This window comes from Panulirus ornatus, chromosome 9 (genome assembly GCF_036320965.1).
Source record: "Panulirus ornatus isolate Po-2019 chromosome 9, ASM3632096v1, whole genome shotgun sequence".
In the NCBI taxonomy this organism is placed as follows: domain Eukaryota; kingdom Metazoa; phylum Arthropoda; class Malacostraca; order Decapoda; family Palinuridae; genus Panulirus; species Panulirus ornatus.
Window position 1 is genome coordinate 49,085,673 of NC_092232.1, and position 21,606 is coordinate 49,107,278.

General features: G+C 41.2%; 1 protein-coding gene across 2 annotated transcripts in view; it reads right to left on the bottom strand.

Moving 5' to 3' along the window:
- fidipidine (coiled-coil domain-containing protein 93) overlaps positions 1–13,781 on the bottom strand; it is a 42,181-nt gene extending 28,400 nt beyond the window's left edge. For both annotated transcript variants that reach the window (XM_071665153.1, XM_071665152.1), the window contains exons 1-4: positions 13,610–13,781; positions 10,675–10,788; positions 4,240–4,334; positions 1,518–1,629 (exon numbers count right to left, since the gene is read on the bottom strand). In XM_071665153.1, the coding sequence (XP_071521254.1) occupies positions 1,518–1,629; positions 4,240–4,334; positions 10,675–10,788; positions 13,610–13,660 (372 nt within the window). In that variant the 5' untranslated portion in view covers positions 13,661–13,781. The remainder of the gene's footprint in view (positions 1–1,517; positions 1,630–4,239; positions 4,335–10,674; positions 10,789–13,609) is intronic.
- Positions 13,782–21,606: the final 7,825 nt, after the last annotated feature.

A 21,606-nucleotide genomic window follows, 5' to 3' on the forward strand; every position in this document is an offset into this window, starting at 1 on the left:
GGAGCATTAAGTAGTAGTAGTCACTAGGAACACAGGTAGGAGCCTCTGCAAACAATGTTTTAGACTTGTCTTCTGCCAGTGGCCTGTTAAGAATGAGGCACTAAAGGTTAAGAAGTTGCACTGGAGTTCACTAGTAATGGAGACTCTATTACCATGGCCACCCCCTTGAGGGAGTTCCATAAGGGAAAAGAAATCACAGATATAGATGTAGAATGTGATGTTCATCTTCCATGGGCATCAGAAACCTCCTGAATCCTTAAAGGGCCAGAATGGACGAGGTTTCCACAGACACTAAGGCAGCAACGAAGGCTGTCCAATACCTCACTTGTGGTGTCTATAATGCCTTGTTGGTTCCCAGTCTCACTCACCTTCCTTTTCTGGTAAGACTTCACAATGGGTTATAGCATGTGAAAAAGATCTATTTGGGATGGTTCCAACATTTTCCAACATGGTTTTAGTAAATCAAATATATACACTGGCCTAACCGAACACAACTAACTTAACCTACCTGGAATGCATTAAAACCAGGTTGGAGTTGGCAAAATGGTGGAATGAATCACTGAAAGATGACAGAAACTATCTCTAGGTCACAGGATCTTTCAGTTATGAAGAACCCATCAGGTCTTGAAGGCATATGAGTAGCAAAAACCCATCAACAAATTTTGGCCCACTTGCCTAATACTGAGAACAATTAGGGATGCATCTTGCACAGGAGTTCCACAGCACATTGGATGCAGCTAGGCTGCATGAGGTAGCACTGATAAGCCCATTGTCATCACCTCCACCCTCATCAGAACAGCTCTATTACCAGAGCAAGGCACCTAGATTTACTCATAGTGAATCACAGGCTCAAGATTCACAGCAGTTCTAATACAACCATGATTCTAATATGAGAGCCATGAACTCACCAATGGACTTTAGAGACTTTTGTCAGCAACTCTACAAGCAGCTAAAGTAAAAATCATATTTTTCTGTATTCTTACTTTAAGTACAAACACATGGCAACTGTCACATTTGTTTGATAGTTATATCCATGAAGAATCCTTAAACAAATCTTTTCCAGAGCAATGGTGATTACTGATGCTTTCATGATTTCACTTTGTGGAGATAATCACAATTTGAAAAGCATCATCCAGCTTTGAATTCGGCAAATGGAACAACATCAACTTTCTAGAATACTGCACTCTTTCTACTTCACTGTTATTTACAGTACATACCCTAATATAAGATTCATTTTGCATCTTTTTTTTAGAGCTTCGAATAAATTCTTCTACATTCAAACACATTCTATTTCTTTAATGCATGCGATCACACTTGTATTTCTATTTGTAAACAAGTAATCATAAAGAAATGCTGAATAATCCCAGAAGGCAATCAGTTAACAAAAGTCAACCTTTGCATCAAAAATTTTCAAATTTCTTTCCTTTTAATAACAATGTAACCAAGGTGCTGAAAAGATATTTAATATGAATCAAAGTAGTAAAAGTGAAAAAAAAATTGGGTACTATCTAGTATACCTGGATTACTGGAAAGATGTGTATGGCATTCAATCCCTGGACCTGGTGAGGTTCTAAACGGTGAGGGCACTTCATGGATCGCAACGCTCGTACAATTCTTTCAGTTAGAGCTCTGGAGAGGGGATTTATGAATTTCAGTATCATTAAGTGTACAGTTTTACATGTTGGAAGTGAAAATGAAAAGGCAAGCTACAGTATGAATTCTGTTGAACTGCAAAAGGTATACGAAAAAAGAAGAAAAAAAAGACTGATATAATGATTTTCGGTGACCAAGGAAGCAGTGCATAGAAGCAGTGAAAAGAGTGAGCTAAATTTTTGACTTCATAAATTAGGCCTTCAAATTCAATTTCAGAGAAATCATCCTTACTCTTTACAATTAGGTGGTTCATCCCCATCTTGAATATTGCATTCAGTTTTGGTTAAAATACCTAACAAAAAGACAGAGAAAGAATGGGTAGCTTGCAACATCAAGCCACCAAGATGATTCCAGAGATGAGAAGCAAATCCTGTGAGAGCCAACTGAACGACATGAATCTATATGCTTAGAAAAGAAAAACATGCGAAGAAATCGAATACAAGTATTCAAAATCATCAAAGGCTTTGATAATCTTGATCTATCAAGGTACTTAAGACTTAATGTGTATGATTTCACTCATAGTAATGGATCCAAACTCATGGGCAAATGTTTTACCTTGAATGAGGCAAAATACATTTTCTTCTGCATGATTGTTAATATATGGAGTGATATGACAATTACAGGGGTTGAAATTGAAAGCTGTACTATAGATAAGTTTAATACTACAGACAAATTTAAGAAATGTCTTGATAAATACTTCACTTCAAGTTCTCGGCCAGCATTATTTGTGATCCCTTAGTCACACTAACAGCTTGCAGGTTATTCTCTTAGAATTATCTGTATGCTTTCTAACTTTTACCACATTATTCTGTGAGTCTGTGATATCTTCTACCATCACAAACAGCTTTGAAAGACCCAGTGGTACAAACAGCTTTGAAAGACCCAGTGGTCTATTGCTATTGGAATTCCTTTGTATCATAAACTTTAGATCCATAAATACCACATGCAAACCTTTCTGTTTCTCTATTTCTCACACACACATTCTTCAAAACCAAACATCTGATCCACACACTCTCTACCATTACCACATTTTTCATTCCCTAGTCTGATGCTCTTTGCATGTTATCACCCTCTTAATCACTACTCTCCCATACAACTTCCCAGGTACACTCAACAAATCTATACATCTGTAATTCGAACACTCAATAGTTTGTTCCTTGCCTTTATACATTGGCACTATACATGCATTCCACCAATCCTTAGGCACCTCAACATGATTCATACATCCTTACTAGCCAATGAATAAGACAGTCACCCCCTTTCTTAAGAAATTCAACTGCAATACCATCCACTCCAGCTGGCTACATTTCATCTTTCATGAGGCTTTCACCACCTCTTCTCTTTCCAGTAAACCACTTTTCGACATAAGACTCTCTCATTTCACATACCTCCCTAAATCAAACACCCTAAATCTGTCACCATCATCAAACAAATTCAACAATTCTTCAAATCACTTGCTTCAATTCCTCTTCACCTCATCTCTACCAGTTACCACTTCCCTATTTGCCCCCTTCACCAACGTTTTGTTCTCTTATTTTTGAACAATCTCCTCTCCAAAACAACTCAATCTCCCTACTAAAGTTTCCTAATACTTGTTCACCCCAACTCTCATTTGCCATCATTTTCAGGCCCTGAATCTTCCTCTTAACCTCCTCCTGTTTCCTCTTGTACATCTCCCAATTACTTAAACTACTTCCCTGTAACAAACATATCTCTTTTCTCTTTTACTATCAACTTTACTTCATCATCCCATGACTCACTATCCCTTCTCACCTGACCACATCCTACTCTCTGCATGTCACACACTTCTCTTACCCATGCAAGCCCTGTTTCCCTAAGCATCTAATATTCCTTACCCACTCACCTAGCTTTGTTTACTCTCACCTTTTATCAACCCATATCTAATCTCTCCTGGTATTTCTTCACACAAATCTGTAAGTCCACTTTCACCACCCTCTTCTCACCCATAGCATTTCCTCTTTTCTGAACACCTCTACCAAATCCTCACCCTCATCTCAACCAGGTAATGCTGTTTCTCTTCAACAAGCCTACCATTTACTATGTCATGTAATAATGCCCATGTAACATCTTCCCTACTCACCCACATATTCTCATGTATGTCCTTCTTTTAAACCACGTATTCCCAATCACTGTCCTTTTCAATATACAACTCCACAGGCTGTTCACCATTTCCATTAATGATACCCCATGCCTCTAATTTTTCCCTCAAGTGCCACATTACTCACATTCACATTTAAACCATCCAACACTAACACCTGGTCTCTTGCATCAAAACTGCAGACACACTCACCCACACTTACATGAATTTATATCAAGGTAAAACTTAGATACCTATCAAATATATACTAAACTATTTCCGTCTTAGAGAAGGCTCCACTATCAAAATGCCCTTTAATATCACAAAGGTAACCAAATCACCTTATGCTTCTAAAAAACTAATGAAAATATTTTACTATAAGGGCAAAATATGTAATGTAGTATACGAAATTATTCATTTGCTGTAATCATTAATTTTGGGAAAAGAATAAAGAATATTTCACAATATCATAACTTCCAAGAACTAACATTTTCTGTCCAATGGTGAGGTTCTCATGGAAAAGCAAATCAACATCCACATCAAAGCTGCATGTCTCTATACACCACGTCATTCCACCAACAATCTGAAGTGCAAAATGAGAAAAATTACATGATATTAAAGAAACTTTAGGAAAGTCTAATGCTGTGCTTTAAGTCATTCTAAGGTTGCATGGGCATAAGATATGGTACAAACATAGGCAGAAAATGAGTGTGAAAAGACGTGGCTTGAAGATAAGTAGCAAATCCGTGAGGGTAGAAATGTTAAGAATTCTTTTAAGTGAACTGAGGGATAAAGGCAGGATGAGGTTGAAATATCAAAGCACTAAATGTATACAAGAAAGAAGGCTAGCATGAATGACCTTCAGGTATTCATGCTGTACCCTACTAAATCACAGAGCTTTTTGGCTTTTTGGACAATTATAACTAAAGGTGAAATAAACACTATTCCCTCTCACAAACAAATAGAACTATAGTCCTCAGCTGTCAAAAAAGAACAATCTAAATTAAGTAATGGCACTAAAGTCCCACAAAGTAATGCTCCCATGCAATGGCTGGCTGAAGCTTCACACACACCCACCCACACACACACACACACACACACACAAATAACAATCAACTGGAGGCCACCATCCAACTAGTGATTCCCTTATCTCTTCTTCCTCTTTTTACTTTGTTTTTTACCTATATTTAAGTAATCTACAAATGTAATGATGTCAAAATGTCCTATGTAAGTTTAGGTAATGTATTATAATGTTTATCAAATGCTCTCCAGGTTCATACCTGACCCTATAATCAATGAGAGGGAGAACTCAGACAGTGGTAGTACTGGCCCCTTCCCCTACCTTTCCCTCTCCGACAGACCTTCTTTTTCTATTCACAGCACCAACATTCGCGGTCCCTCTAGTAACCTTTCTTCTATTGAGCACCATATGTCTAGTACCTCATCTAATATATTACTTCTGTCTAAGATCCAGCTATCAAATGACAATTTTCATTCACAATTCCAATTCAAAGGTGGTGTCAGTGCATATTCCAACATCATCACACCTGTTGCATGCCCCAAGGACCTTGAGTCCCAAACTGTAATGTTATGTGGCTCAAGGTCTGTCTCCCAACTATGACACTTTTCCTCTGTTTTGCCTATCGTTCTCTTAATTCTACAAATCTTATATCTTTCTTTGACTATCTAAATGCCTGCTGTAAGACTGTGGCATCCTCACACCCACAGGCAGAGATCCTCTACTTTGGGGATGTCGACATTTGCTTTAGGGAATGGATGAATTCCTCCATAAGGATGGTGGGGGATTGAAGCCCTCTCGCTCTCCGTTCTCAATGATCTTAGGCAAATTGTCTCCCATCTTACCCATATTCCTGATTGCTGTGGTCACTCTCCTAATATTCTGGATCTGTTTATCACCTCCAACTGTAATCAAACAATCTTACACCCAATTGCTTTACTTGATTATACTCTCAAATGAATCAATCTTAATGGCATCTCACCCTCCAGCAGCCACTTCTAAGCATAAATATTGGCATCTCAACAAAGCTGACTGGAATAAGCTATGGAAATTCTTTTCTGAATTTCCTTGGATAAATTACTGTCTCTTATGTGGTGATGGTTCTGTCTCCACCAAACACATGGCAGAGGTTATTGTAGCAGGAATAGAAACACTTATCCCCTCTTCCGCCAATCCATGCTTCATCCATTCCTGTTCTGATGCCTATTCAGGCAAAGGATCAGGCATATAAGGCTTGGAAACACTCTCTTTCCTCTGCTATCCATTCAATATTTATCACTGCCTGTAATCACAGCAAGTACATTATCTAATGCTCTTCTTGCTAAACCTAAACCTTTCTCTGTAATCTCTTTTCAAACTTTCAGAAAAATGCTTCTTTCTCTGTACACAAGCAAAGCTTACGGTCCTGATGGCATCCATCCTGGTGTACTGAGTGTGCCTCTGAACTTGCACCCATACTTGCTTGTGTATTCCATTTCACAACTTTTCCTTCTTGGAAGCATGCATTGGTACATTCCATTCCTAAAAGGAGATCATTCTAACCCCTTAAACTACCATCTGTTCCTTCAACATACACCATTTCCAAAGTCTTTGAATCCCTCTTCATCTCCCATATCATCAGACATCTTGAATCTCACAGTCTTTTCTCTGATCATTAGTATAGCTTATGTAAGGCAAGGTCCACTCGTGATATTCTCTCCTAATCTTACTTATGTCTGTCATCATCGCTGAAACATTTTGGGGAATCATATGTGGTTGCCCTTGACATATCCAAAGCTTTTGACTGGGTATGGCAACAGGGTCTCATCTCTAAGCTCCCTGTTTTGGCCTTCCTCCCTTACCTTGCTTCTTCATATCTAGCTTACTCTGGCCGATCTACCTCTGACGTTGCTGACTGATCTGCCCCCCCCCCCCTTCTCCATCGACAGCAGTGTTCCTTAAGGTTCTGTTCTGTCCTCTAAACTTTTTCTCATGTTTTGCAATGATTTCCTCTCTGCCACAAATAACCAAATGCACTCACATGCTGACAACTCAGCACTGCATTCCTCCACACCCTTCAATTCTGCTCCTTCTTCTCAAACTTGATCTGCATCACGTCTCAACAAAACTTCCTCAACAAACTCAGTTCTGGACAGGATATCTTAGTGGGGAACAAGAAATCTGCTTAAGTTCAGTGCCTCAAAGAGCCAGTTTCTACCCATCTCTCAATCAAAAACTCACAGCTTTCTTCTCTCCTTTGATAGTTCTGTAATTCCATCTCTTGACTCAATAAACATATTTTGTATTTGGGAAACAGACACTCTTTCTTATAAACCCCAAACTAAAAAAATAGCTAAGGCTGCCTCTAAGGAACTGGGAGTCCTGTGTACATGTCAAAACTGCTTTTCCCCAAACAGTTGCTCTATTTATACAAAGACTGATTAGTCCTTGAACAGAGTACTGCTCTCACATCTGGCATGATTCTAGCTCTGCATACTTACTTGAAATAGTCAAGTCAAAAGCAGTCCGACTTATAAACTCCCTCAAGCTAACTTCAAAACTCGACCCACTTGCCCAATGCTGCAACACTGGTTCACTCTTCCTCTTCTATAAGCATTACTTTGATTTGTGCTCCCATGAGCTTTCTACTTGTGTGCCCTCAACACTAGCTAGGTAACACCGTACTCAGAAAGCTGCTGCAACACATTATTACTGTACAGCCATTGGCAACTCACAGGTGCACTGTTTTGAGAACTGTTTCTTTCCCTTCAACTAAAAGCTTTGAAACCCTCTACCCTCTCATGTCTTTCCTAATACCTACAACTTGGAACATTTTAATAGAAAGGTTTCTCACTTCCCAAAAATTCATATTTTTTCTTGTCTCATCTTTTTCCCTTTCATAATCATCTTCATATTCTAATTTTGGCCAAGCCTTTGACAGTGACTGCATATATATTTCCAGCCCCCCACTCCCACCCTTTTAGTTACCTTCTACGACACACAGGGAATACATGGGAAGCATTCTTTCTCTCCTATTCCCAGGGATAATATATGGAAGCGGAAGTAAATCATAGGGTGGGGGAGGGGGCGAAAATCCTGGGAGCCTTGAAGAATGTGTGGAAGTCGAGAACATATCTCGGAAAGCAAAAATGGGTATGTTTGAAGGAATAGTGGTTCCAACAATGTTGTATGGTTGCGAGGCATGGGCTATGGATAGAGTTGTGCGCAGGAGGGTGGATGTGCTGGAAATGAGATGTTTGAGGACAATATGTGGTGTGAGGTGGTTTGATTGAGTAAGTAATGTAAGGGTAAGAGAGATGTGTGGAAATAAAGATAGCGTGGTTGAGAGAGCAGAAGAGGATGTTTTGAAATGGTTTGGGCACATGGAGAGAATGAGTGAGGAAAGATTGACCAAGAGGATATATGTGTCGGAGGTGGAGGGAACGAGGAGAAGTGGGAGACCAAATTGGAGGTGGAAAGATGGAGTGAAAAAGATTTTGAGTGATCGGGGCCTGAACATGCAGGAGGGTGAAAGGCAGGCAAGGAATAGAGTGAATTGGATCGATGTAGTATACCGGGGTCGACATGCTGTCAATGGATTGAATCAGGGCATGTGAAGCGTCTGGGGTAAACCATGGAAAGTTCTGTGGAGCCTGGATGTGGAAAGGGAGCTGTGGTTTCGGGCATTATTACACGACAGCTGGAGACTGAGTGTGAACGAATGGAGCCTTAGTTGTCTTTTCCTAGTGCTACCTCGAACACATGAGGGGGGAAGGGGATGTTATTCCATGTGTGGCGAGGTGGCGATGAGAATAAATAAAGGCAGACAGTATGAATTATGTACATGTGTATATATGTATATGTCTGTGTGTGTATATATATGTGTACATTGAGATGTATAGGTATGCATATTTGCGTGTGTGGACGTGTATGTATATACATGTGTATGGGGGTGGGTTGGGCCATTTCTTTCGTCTGTTTCCTTGCGCTACCTCACAAACGTGGGAGACAGCGACAAAGCAAAATAAATAAATAAATAATATATATAAAAGGAGGAGGGTGGATGTATTGGAAATGAAATGTCTGAGGACAATAAGTGGTGTGAGGTGGTTTGATTGAATAAGTAATAAAAGGGTAAGAGAGATGTAAGGTAATAAAAAGAGTGTGGTTGACAGAACAGAAGAGGGTGTATTGAAATGGTTTGGTCACATAGAGAGAATGAATGAGGAAAGATTGACAAAGAGGATATATGTGTCAGAGGTGGAGGGAACGAGGAGAAGTAGGAGACCAAATTGGAGGTGGAAGGATGGAGTGAAAAAGATTTTGAGCGATTAAGGCCTGAACATGCAGGAGGGTGAAAGGCATGCAAGGAATAGAGTGAATTGGAACGATGTGGTAAACTGGGGTCGACATGCTGTCAATGTATTGAACCAGGGCATATGAAGCGTCTGAGGTAAACCATGGAGTTATGTGGGGCCTGGATGTGGAAAGGGAGCTGTGGTGTTGGTGCATTATACATGACAGCTAGAGACTGAGTGTGAACGAATGTGGCCATTGTTGTCTTTTCTTAGCGCTTCCTTGCACATGTGTGGGGGAGGGGGTTGTCATCTCATGTGTGGCGGGGTGGCGACGGGAATGAATAAAGGCAGCAAGTATGAAGTATGTACATGTGTATATATGTATATGTCTGCGTGCGTATATATATATGTATACACTGAGATGTATAGGTATGTATATATGCTGGGTGTGGACGTGTATGTATATACATGTGTATGTGGGTGGGTTGGGCCATTCTTTCATCTGTTTCCTTGCGCTACCTCGCTAACGCGGGAGACAGCGACAAAGTATAATAAAATAAATAAATATACATATATCCCTTGGGATAGGGGAGAAAGAATACTGCCTTTGTATTCCCTGCATGTTGTACAAGGCAACCAAAAGAGGCAGGAACGGATGGTTGGAAATCCTCCCTTCACATATTACTTTCCAAAAAAGGAACAAAGCAAGAGAGCCTAGAGTGGAATCTTTCCTCTAAAGCTCTGTCATCTGTTGCTGACACAACCTCACTCATTTGGGGAATGTTGGTGACGTATGGGGGAGGTGAAAGCAGAGTGCCAGAAACCCTCTCCCCATATCACACTTCAATTTCTAAAAGATGGAACAACAGAAGCTAAATGAGTAGTGCTCAACCTCCTCAAAGGCTCAAACTGGGGTGTCTTAATGGGTGTGGCTGTAACCAATATAAGAAAGGAGAAAGAGGTAATACATCTGGGGAAAGGAACCTAGATGGTCTGGCTTTGAGTACAACAAAACTCATGGGTAAAGGGTAAGAATGGTTTGGGTATGTCTTAGAGGTAATGTCAGGGGACGGTGTAAGGACAAGAACTAAGGGCTAGAAGTACTGCTGAAGCAAAAGTTGTGGGAATGTGTGAAAGAGTGTAGGGAAGTGAGCTTCAGGCTGATGGGGTTAAAAATTAAAGTGAACTGCGAGTGATTGGTGATTATTAGTACCTATGCACCTGGCCATGAGAAAAAAAATTATGAGAGGCAATTACTTGTTTTGGGAGCATGTGAGAGAGTGTATTGGCAATTTTGATGCAAAGGATCTAGCTTCATTAACTCTGATCTTTTGCCATTCTAAACTCATTCTCTCAGGTTATTTCTTCACACAAGGCTCCTTTTCAACCTCAGTTGCTTTCATCACCCTCATCTCATCCATAACATAACCTATATCCCAAAAAATTCACAAACCTTCACCCTTGCCTCAACCACAGAATGATTAGACATCGCACCAGCTGCCCCACTCAATAAAGTACATCTACATCCAAGTCTCTCTCGTTTGCATGCATATCATTCATTAAATTCCAAGAGGTACACTTCTGCCCATAAGTAAATTGTGTCTATGAGAGAGAGAATTATTCTTAACCTTGTCAAATGGAGAAAGTCCTTTGATTCGAGCTCTGAAGTAACCAGCAGCAACAAGAAGCTCAGTAATTTCAGACAATTTGACCCCTTGGTCTTCATCTTCTCGGATGTCTACCTGGAAGTTTAAAGGCACTGCAGTTACTCAAAATAAAATTCTATTCCTTCTTTAGATGCTTTTAACTTTATTACTAACATTAAACTGTGTTAGTACCCGATGTTTTCAACTCAGTATAACCAATTTACCACTCATAGATTTTATCTTAAATCTGAATAATTCTATACATGATTATAACGCAAACTAAATGCTACTGTTTTAAAAGCAATGCGCATTACAGACACCTCAAGGCCAAGATATTATAATGATGTAACATACAAGCAAATAACAGATGACTTTTGTTAAGCATACCGCATTAGAAACCATTTACCATAATCAAAAATAAGTTATTCAACCCTTACAAAGCAGCCATCTATCTATCTGTCTATATATTTGATGCCTGTTTCAACTGGAACTCCCTTACAGGGTTGGTCACAGCAATAGAGCCTCCATAACTAGCTAAGCCATGCCACTTCTTAGCTTTTAGTGCCTCACAGTACCTATCATCAACTGATGTTCTCTTAGAAAATGACAGCTGACATCAGTCGATGTCTCTGTTAATCTCTAACTATCTGACTGATTTATTGTACCAAGAGGAGCCTACTGAAATCTCTGCAGCATTATACCACTAAATACCAGCAGCATGTACAACTATATGCCAGTGGCACGTACCACTACATACCAGTAGCATGTACCACTACATACCAGTAGCATATACCACTACATACCAGCAGCATGCACCACTGCATACCAGTAGCATGCACCACTACATACCAGTAGCATGTACCACTACATACCAGTAGCATATACCACTACATACCAGCAGCATGCACCACTGCATACCAGTAGCACATACCACTACATACCAGTAGCACGTACCACTACATACCAGTAGCTCATACCACTACATACCAGCACAATATACCACTACATAGCAGTGGCATGTACCACTACACACCAGCAGCACATACCACTACATACCAGTAGCACGTACCACTACATACCAGTAGCATGTACCACTACACACCAGTAGCATGTACCACTACATACCAGTAGCACGTACCACTACATACCAGTAGCACGTACCACTACATACCAGTAGCACGTACCACTACATACCAGTAGCATGTACCACTACATACCAGTAGCATGTACCACTACATACCGGTAGCACATACCACTACATACAAGTAGCATGTACCACTACACACCAGTAGCACGTACCACTACATACCAGTAGCACGTACCACTACATACCAGTAGCACGTACCACTACATACCAGTAGCACGTACCACTACATACCAGTAGCACGTACCACTACACACCAGTAGCACGCACCACTACACACCAGTAGCACGTACCACTACATACCAGTACCACGTACCACTACATACCAGTAGCACGTACCACTACATACCAGTAGCATGTATCCCTACATACCAGCAGCATGTACCACTACATACCAGTAGCATGTACCACTACATACCAGTAGCATGTAACAACACATACCAGTAGCACGTACCACTACATAACAGTAGCACGTACCACTACATACCAGTAGCACGTACCACTACATACCAGTAGCACGTACCACTACATACCAGTAGCACGTACCACTACATACCAGTAGCATGTATCCCTACATACCAGTAGCATGTACCACTACATACCAGTAGCATGTACTACTACATACCAGTAGCATGTACCACTACATACCAGTAGCATGTACCACTACATACCAGTAGCATGTAACAACACATACCAGTAGCACGTACCACTACATAACAGTAGCATGTACCACTACACACCAGTAGCACGTACCACTACATACCAGTAGCATGTACCACTACATACCAGTAGCATGTAACAACACACACTAGTAGCACGTATCACTACATACCAGCAGCACGTACCACTACATACCAGCACCACTACATACCAGTTGCATGTACCACTACATACCAGTAGCATATACCACTACATACCAGCAGCATGCACCACTGCATACCAGTAGCATGTACCACTACATACCAGTAGCATGTACCACTACATACCAGTAGCATGTACCACTACATACCAGTAGCACGTACCACTACATACCAGTAGCATGTACCACTACATACCAGTGGCATGTACCACTACATACCAGTAGCATGTACCACTACATACCAGTAGCATGTACCACTACATACCAGTAGCACGTACCACTACATACCAGTAGCATGTACCACTACATACCAGTAGCATGTACCACTACATACCAGTAGCATGTACCACTACATACCAGTAGCATGTACCACTACATACCAGTAGCACGTACCACTACATACCAGTAGCATGTACCACTACATACCAGTAGCATGTACCACTACATACCAGTGGCATGTACCACTACATACCAGTAGCATGTACCACTACATACCAGTAGCATGTACCACTACATACCAGTAGCACGTACCACTACATACCAGTAGCATGTACCACTACATACCAGTAGCATGTACCACTACATACCAGTGGCATGTACCACTACATACCAGTAGCATGTACCACTACATACCAGTAGCATGTACCACTACATACCAGTAGCACGTACCACTACATACCAGTAGCATGTACCACTACATACCAGTGGCATGTACCACTACATACCAGTAGCATGTACCACTACATACCAGTAGCATGTACCACTACATACCAGTAGTGGTATACAGTTGTATTAAATGTGATGAACCTATACAATTAATCTCGATTAAGTTACTACTGCATCTTGACGTCAAACTGGGTTAGATTTCTAAGTTTTTTTTCTTTTTTGTTCCAAATAGTCAGTCAAAACCTTACTTGTCCTTCCCGTGCGCTGTTTGAACGTGGTTTTGTTTCAGTAGAGATCATTATGAGCGTGGTATTTCTTCCTTAAATCTGCTCTTAGGAAGGTAGGTGATTAGGATGTACATCCCTGTTGACCCGACCACATCTCCGCCCACCTCTTACATCATCTAACCCCTCATTCTACCAAACACCATCCAATTCTACCCATTACTATGCCAGTTTATGATCATAAAAATATATATAAATTGCCCATTGTTTATATTTGTCAGCCTTGCATTCACAGCCACAGAAATGTTTTAGTACATATTTTTTTTAGCAAATTCGCTCGACGTGTTCGCTGGCTGTTCCGTGCGTTGGTCTGGGCTTAAGGCTTAGTTATTTGCTGGCTATTTTGAACGGTGGCTGCCCGAGCTCAAATTCTCGTATGACAAAACTCTGGCATTAAGCCGTAATTCACCAAAGTTTATATGTCTTGGCTAATTACAGAATAGACTATCCTAATGACTTGAATTATCTTCATGTGAACTGGTGGGATAACGTCAGGATTTAAAAAGAGAAGAATATTTTGCTTTGGTTCACTCCTATAGACATATTGAATACCCGAATAATACGGTTGAAAATCTCTCTTTCTCTTATGCCACTTAACATCATAAAAGATTAATAGACAACCAAGAAAAAGGAGAAATAAAATTGGTAACAACAGATATGACAGACGTAAATGCCAAGAGCAACTCCAAGCGGTGATAACGTTACATCCTGGGTGATATATTATGATTATCTATTTGTAGTGTTAACTATCTATTTGTACCGTATGAAGAGGAAGCTTCACACTCATGGGACATTATTTTCTATAATACAGCTCCTGCATCTATGTATATTGTCTGCATTAACCATGTCCCCGGTCGTTCGGTTCCATTCATCCACACATGAAGAAGTGACTTTAGTCACTTCAGTCAGCTTTGTTGAGGTGTCAGTATTAACACTTAGAAGGGGTATTTGGGGGGTAGAGATACCGTTCAAATGTATGCATTTTTGAGTGATCAGATGAACGAATTGGGGACGAGATTGTGTAGTTACAGCGGGATAGACTAAAGGTGAAACTAGATCGAGATCATTAGGAGAGTGGGAGATGATTTGCTTTAAATCATTGAGATTGGAGAACGTGAGGGCTTCAAACCCTTCATCATCCTTCTGGGACGGAAACAAGTGTGCTGTACCATAGATGAACAACGGTCGTGCCGCCCTACATATGAATATTGCACGTACGAGCCGACATGACCCCGGGGAAACGTGGGCTTTTGTTGAACATGGACTGATGCACGAACTGGCTCTCGTGCTCATGCAAACTGAATTAACCCCGGAGGAACATGGCCCGTCGCTGAGGAAGGACTTTCTCACACCTGGATGGTGGTGTTCGGGTTGGTAGTGACAGACACGACCACCACCATCCTGTAACACTTGTTTATCAATGGCGTCATAGCTACGTCTCTTCCTTGTATATTAACTGACTGTTCTACGTCTTCTCATTCTTGTATCTCCCCTGACGATGTGATCATTATTACACGAAAGTGCGTTTGGAACATCGCTTTATATATATATATATATATATATATATATATATATATATATATATATATATATATATATATATATATATATATATATATATATATATATGATTGGAAAGGATTACAATTTTGCGCGATCGAGTATATTCCTGAGTCTACGGGGGAAAATGAAACGATAAGTTCCCAAGTACACTTTCGTGTAACAATCACATCATCAAGGGAGATACAAGAAAGAAATATAAGTCAGCTGATATACAACGAAGAGACGTAGCTTGGGCGCCATGTGGAGTCCTATCTATGGTTTACCCCAGAAGTTTTGTCCTTACTTGATGAAACCACCTCACGACACATTGTTCTTAAAGATTTCATTTCCAGCACATCCACCCTCCTCCGTAAAACCCTATCTTTAGCCCATACCTCGCAACTATATAATATTGTTGGAACTACCTATTCCTTTAAACATACCCATTTTTGTTCTCTGACATTATGTTCTCTCCTTCCACACATTCTTCATTGCTCCCAGAACCTTTGTTCCCTCCCCCACCCTAGGACTCATTTCCACTTCCAAGGTTCCATTCACTGTCAAGTCCACTCCCAGATATCTAAAACACTTCGCGTCCTCCAAGCTTTCTCCAATCAAATTCACATCCCAATTATCTTGTCCCTCAACCCTGCTGAACCTAATAACCTTGCTCATATTCACATTAACTCAACTTTCTCCTTTCACACACTTTTCCAAACTCAGTCACCAACTCCTGCAGTTTCTCACCTGAATAAACCACGAGTGCTGTATCACCAGTGAACAGCAACTGACTCACTTCCTAGGCCCTCTCATTCCCAACAGACTGCATAATTGCCCCTCTCTCCAAAACTCTTGCATTTACCCCTAACCACCCCATCCATAAATAAATCACAAAATCATGGAGACATCACACACCCCTGCCACAGACTGACCATCACTGGGAACCAATCACTCTCCTCTCTTCCAACTCATACACATGCCTTACATCCTTGATAAAAACTTTTCCCTGCTTCTAACAGCTTACCTCCCACATTATATTCTCTTAAGACTTTACACAAAGCATCTCTATCAACCCTGTCATATTTCTCCTCCAGATCCATAAATGCCACATACAAAGCCATATGTTTTTCTAAATATTTCTCACACAGATGTTTCAAAGCAAACTCCTGATCCACACATCCTCTACCACTTCTGAAACCACACTGCTCCTTCCCAATCTGATGCTCTGTACCTGTCTTTACCCCTCTCAATCAATACCCTCCCATACAATTTTCCAGGGATACTCAACAAATTTATGCCTCTGTAGTTCGAACACTCACATTTATCCCCTTTGCCTTTCTACAATGGCATTATACATACATTCTGCCAATCCTCAGGCACTTCACCATGATCCATACGTACAGTGAATATCCTTGCCAACAAATCAACAACACAGTCACCCCCCTTCTTGATAAATTCAACTGCAATAAAATCCAAACCCACTGCCCTGCTGGATTTAATCTTATGCAAGGCTTTCACCACCTCTTCTCTATTAACCAAACCATTCTCCCTGTCCCTCTCACTTCACACACCACACCGACCAAAACAACCTACATCAGCTACTTTATCAAGCACATTCAATAATCCTTCAAAATAATCACTCCATCTCCTCACCTCATCACTACCTGTTATTACTCCCTCCCCTTGCCCCCTTCACCGGTAGTTTTTTTTTTTTCTTTTTTTTTTCATTTTGCTGTCTCCCGCGTTTGCGAGGTAGCACAAGGAAACAGACGAAAGAAATGGCCCAACCCACCCCCATACACATGTATATACATACGTCCACACACGCAAATATACATACCTACACAGCTTTCCATGGTTTACCCCAGACGCTTCACATGCCCTGATTCAATCCACTGACAGCACGTCAACCCCGGTATACCACATCGATCCAATTCACTCTATTCCTTGCCCTCCTTTCAACCTCCTGCATGTTCAGGCCCCGATCACACAAAATCTTTTTCACTCCATCTTTCCACCTCCAATTTGGTCTCCCACTTCTCCTCGTTCCCTCCACCTCCGACACATACATCCTCTTGGTCAATCTTTCCTCACTCATTCTCTCCATATGCCCAAACCATTTCAAAACACCCTCTTCTGCTCTCTCAACCACGCTCTTTTTATTTCCACACATCTCTCTTACCCTTACGTTACTTACTCGATCAAACCACCTCACACCACACATTGTCCTCAAACATCTCATTTCCAGCACATCCATCCTCCTGCGCACAACAGCCAACGCCTCGCAACCATACAACATTGTTGGAACCACTATTCCTTCAAACATACCCATTTTTGCTTTCCGAGATAATGTTCTCAACTTCCACACATTCTTCAAGGCTCCCAGGATTTTCGCCCCCTCCCCCACCCTATGATCCACTTCCGCTTCCATGGTTCCATCTGCTGCCAGATCCACTCCCAGATATCTAAAACACTTTACTTCCTCCAGTTTTGCTCCATTCAAACTTACCTCCCAATCGACTTGACAGTCAACCCTACTGTACCTAATAACCTTGCTCTTATTCACATTTACTCTTAACTTTCTTCTTTCACACACTTTACCAAACTCAGTCACCAGCTTCTGCAGTTTCTCACATGAATCAGCCACCAGCGCTGTATCATCAGTGAACAACAACTGACTCACTTCCCAAGCTCTCTCATCCCCAACAGACTTCATACTTGCCCCTCTTTCCAAAACTCTTGCATTCACCTCCCTAACAACCCCATCCATAAACAAATTAAACATCCATGGAGACATCACACACCCCTGCCGCAAACCTACATTCACTGAGAACCAATCACTTTCCTCTCTTCCTACACGTACACATGCCTTACATCCTCGATAAAAACTTTTCACTGCTTCTAACAACTTGCCTCCCACACCATATATTCTTAATACCTTCAACAGAGCATCTCTATAAAAAAAAAAAATATATATATATATATATTATATTTTTTTTATTATACTTTGTCGCTGTCTCCCGCGTTTGCGAGGTAGCGCAAGGAAACAGACGAAAGAAATGGCCCAACCCCCCCCCCCATACACATGTATATACATACGTCCACACACGCAAATATATATACCTACACAGCTTTCCATGGTTTACCCCAGACGCTTCACATGCCTTGATTCAATCCACTGACAGCACGTCAACCCCGGTATACCACATCGCTCCAATTCACTCTATTCCTTGCCCTCCTTTCACCCTCCTGCATGTTCAGGCCCCGATCACACAAAATCTTTTTCACTCCATCTTTCCACCTCCAATTTGGTCTCCCTCTTCTCCTCGTTCCCTCCACCTCCGACACATATATCCTCTTGGTCAATCTTTCCTCACTCATTCTCTCCATGTGCCCAAACCACTTCAAAACACCCTCTTCTGCTCTCTCAACCACGCTCTTTTTATTTCCACACATCTCTCTTACCCTTACGTTACTCACTCGATCAAACCACCTCACACCACACATTGTCCTCAAACATCTCATTTCCAGCACATCCATCCTCCTGCGCACAACTCTATCCATAGCCCACGCCTCGCAACCATACAACATTGTTGGAACCACTATTCCTTCAAACATACCCATTTTTGCTTTCTGAGATAATGTTCTCGACTTCCACACATTCTTCAAGGCTCCCAGAATTTTCGCCCCCTCCCCCACCCTATGATCCACTTCCGCTTCCATGTTTCCATCCGCTGCCAGATCCACTCCCAGATATCTAAAACACTTCACTTCCTCCAGTTTTTCTCCATTCAAACTCACCTCCCAATTGACTTGACCCTCAACCCTACTGTACCTAATAACCTTGCTCTTATTCACATTTACTCTTAACTTTCTTCTTCCACACACTTTACCAAACTCAGTCACCAGCTTCTGCAGTTTCTCACATGAATCAGCCACCAGCGCTGTATCATCAGCGAACAACAACTGACTCACTTCCCAAGCTCTCTCATCCCCAACAGACTTCATACTTGCCCCTCTTTCCAAAACTCTTGCATTTACCTCCCTAACAACCCCATCCATAAACAAATTAAACAACCATATATATATATATATATATATATATATATATATATATATATATATATATATATATATATATATATATATATATAATTTATTTATTTATTTTGCTTTGTCGCTGTCTCCTGTATTAGCGAGGTAGTGCAAGGAAACAGACGAAAGAATGGCCCAACCCACCCACATACACATGTATATACATACACGTCCACACATGCAAATATACATACCTATACTCTCAATGTATACATATATATATACACACACAGACATATACATATGTACACATGCACATAATTCATACTGTCTGCCTTTATTCATTCCCATCGCCACCTCACCACACATGAAATAACAACCCCCTCCCCCCTCATGTGTGCGAGGTAGCGCTAGGAAAAGACAACAAAGGCCCCATTCGTTCACACTCAGTCTCTAGCTGTCATGTAATAATGCACCGAAACCACAGCTCCCTTTCCACATCCAGGCCCCATATATATACTTTTTTTTATACATAATTACCATTTTATGCATAAGCGAGGTAGCACTGAGAACAGAGGACTGAGCCTAAGAGGGAAAATCCTCACTTGGCCCCCTTCTCTGTTCCTTCATTTGGAAAATGCTTAATCACCATCTCCTGTGTCAGCGAGGTAGTGCAAGGAAATAAACGGGGAATGGCCCAACCCACCCACATACACATGTATATACATAAATGCCCATACATACATACTATATACATACATATACATTTCAACGTATACATACATATACATATATATACGTGTACATATTCATACTTGCTGCCTTCATCCATTCCCATCGTCACCCCGCAACAAATGAAATGGCATCCCAAACCCCTCCAGTAAGATAGCACCAGGAAAAGACAAAAAAAAGGCCACATTCATTCACACTGTCTCTAGCTGTAATGTGTAATACACCGAAATCACAGCTCCCTTTCCAAATCCAGGCCCTACAGACCTTTCTATGGTTTACCCCAGACGCTTCACAAGCCATGGTTCAATACATTGACAGCAAGTCGACCCCATATACCACATCGTTCCAATTCGATTTATTCCTTGCATGCCTTTCAACCTCCAATTTGGTCTCCCACTTCTCCTTGTTCCCTCCACCTCTGACACATATATCCTCTTTGTCAATCTTTCCTCACTCATTCTCTCCATGTGTCCAAACCATTTCAACACACCTTCTGCTCTTTCAACCACACTTTTTATATCACCACATATCTCTCTTACTCTTTTATTACTTGATCAAACCACCTAACATCACATATTGTCCTCAAACGTTTAATTTCCAACACATCCACCCTCCTCAGCACAACCCTATCTATGGCCCATGCCTCACAACCATATAACATTGTTGGAACCACTATTCCTTCAAACGTACTCATTTTTGCTCTCCGAGATAACGTTCTTGCCTTCCACACATTCTTCAACACTCCCAGGACCTTCACCCCCTCCTGTGACTCACTTCCACTTCCATGGTTCCATCCGCTGCTAAGTCCACTCCCAGATTCTAAAACACTTCACTTCCTCCAGTTTTTCTCCATTCAAACTTAATTCCCAATTTACTTATCCCTCAACCCTACTGAGCCAAATACCCTTGCTCTAATTCACATTTACTCTCAACTTTCTTCTTTCACACACTTTACCAAGCTCAGTCACCAAATTCTGCAGTTTCTCACCTGAGAGAGAGAGAGAGAGAGAGAGAGAGAGAGAGAGAGAGAGAGAGAGAGAGAGAGAGAGAGAGAGAGAGAGAGAGAGAGAGAGAGAGAGAGAGAGAGAGAGAGAGAGAGAGAGAGAGAGAGAGAGAGAGAGAGAGAGAGAGAGAGAGAGAGAGAGAGAGAGAGAGAGAGAGAGAGAGAGAGAGAGAGAGAGAGAGAGAAGAGAGAGAGAGAGAGAGAGAGAGAGAGAGAGAGAGAGAGAGAGAGAGAGAGAGAGAGAGAGAGAGTAAACAGAGAGAGAGAGAGAGAGAGAGAGAGAGAGAGAGAGAGAGAGAGAGAGAGAGAGAAGAGAGAGAGAGAGAGAGAGAGAGAGAGAGAGAGAGAGAGAGAGAGAGAGAGAGAGAGAGAGAGAGAGAGAGAGAGAGAGAGATTTAATTATTTCTATAATCCCAGAACCCCTTTTCTGAGGCTCATGCAGCTTCAGGAAATATGCACAACAATCTGAAGCAAGGAAAGAATGGATTCCTCGGAATAAGATTTTCTTCAACAACACTGCTTCTCTACTCACAATGCTAAAACCTTGCCAAAGGTGACTTTTTACTTGAGCTGTAACTAATACAGGTGGAGTCTGGTATTGCTTTTACAAGTGGAAAAAAACCATCAAATGGAAATTTAAATAAAATCA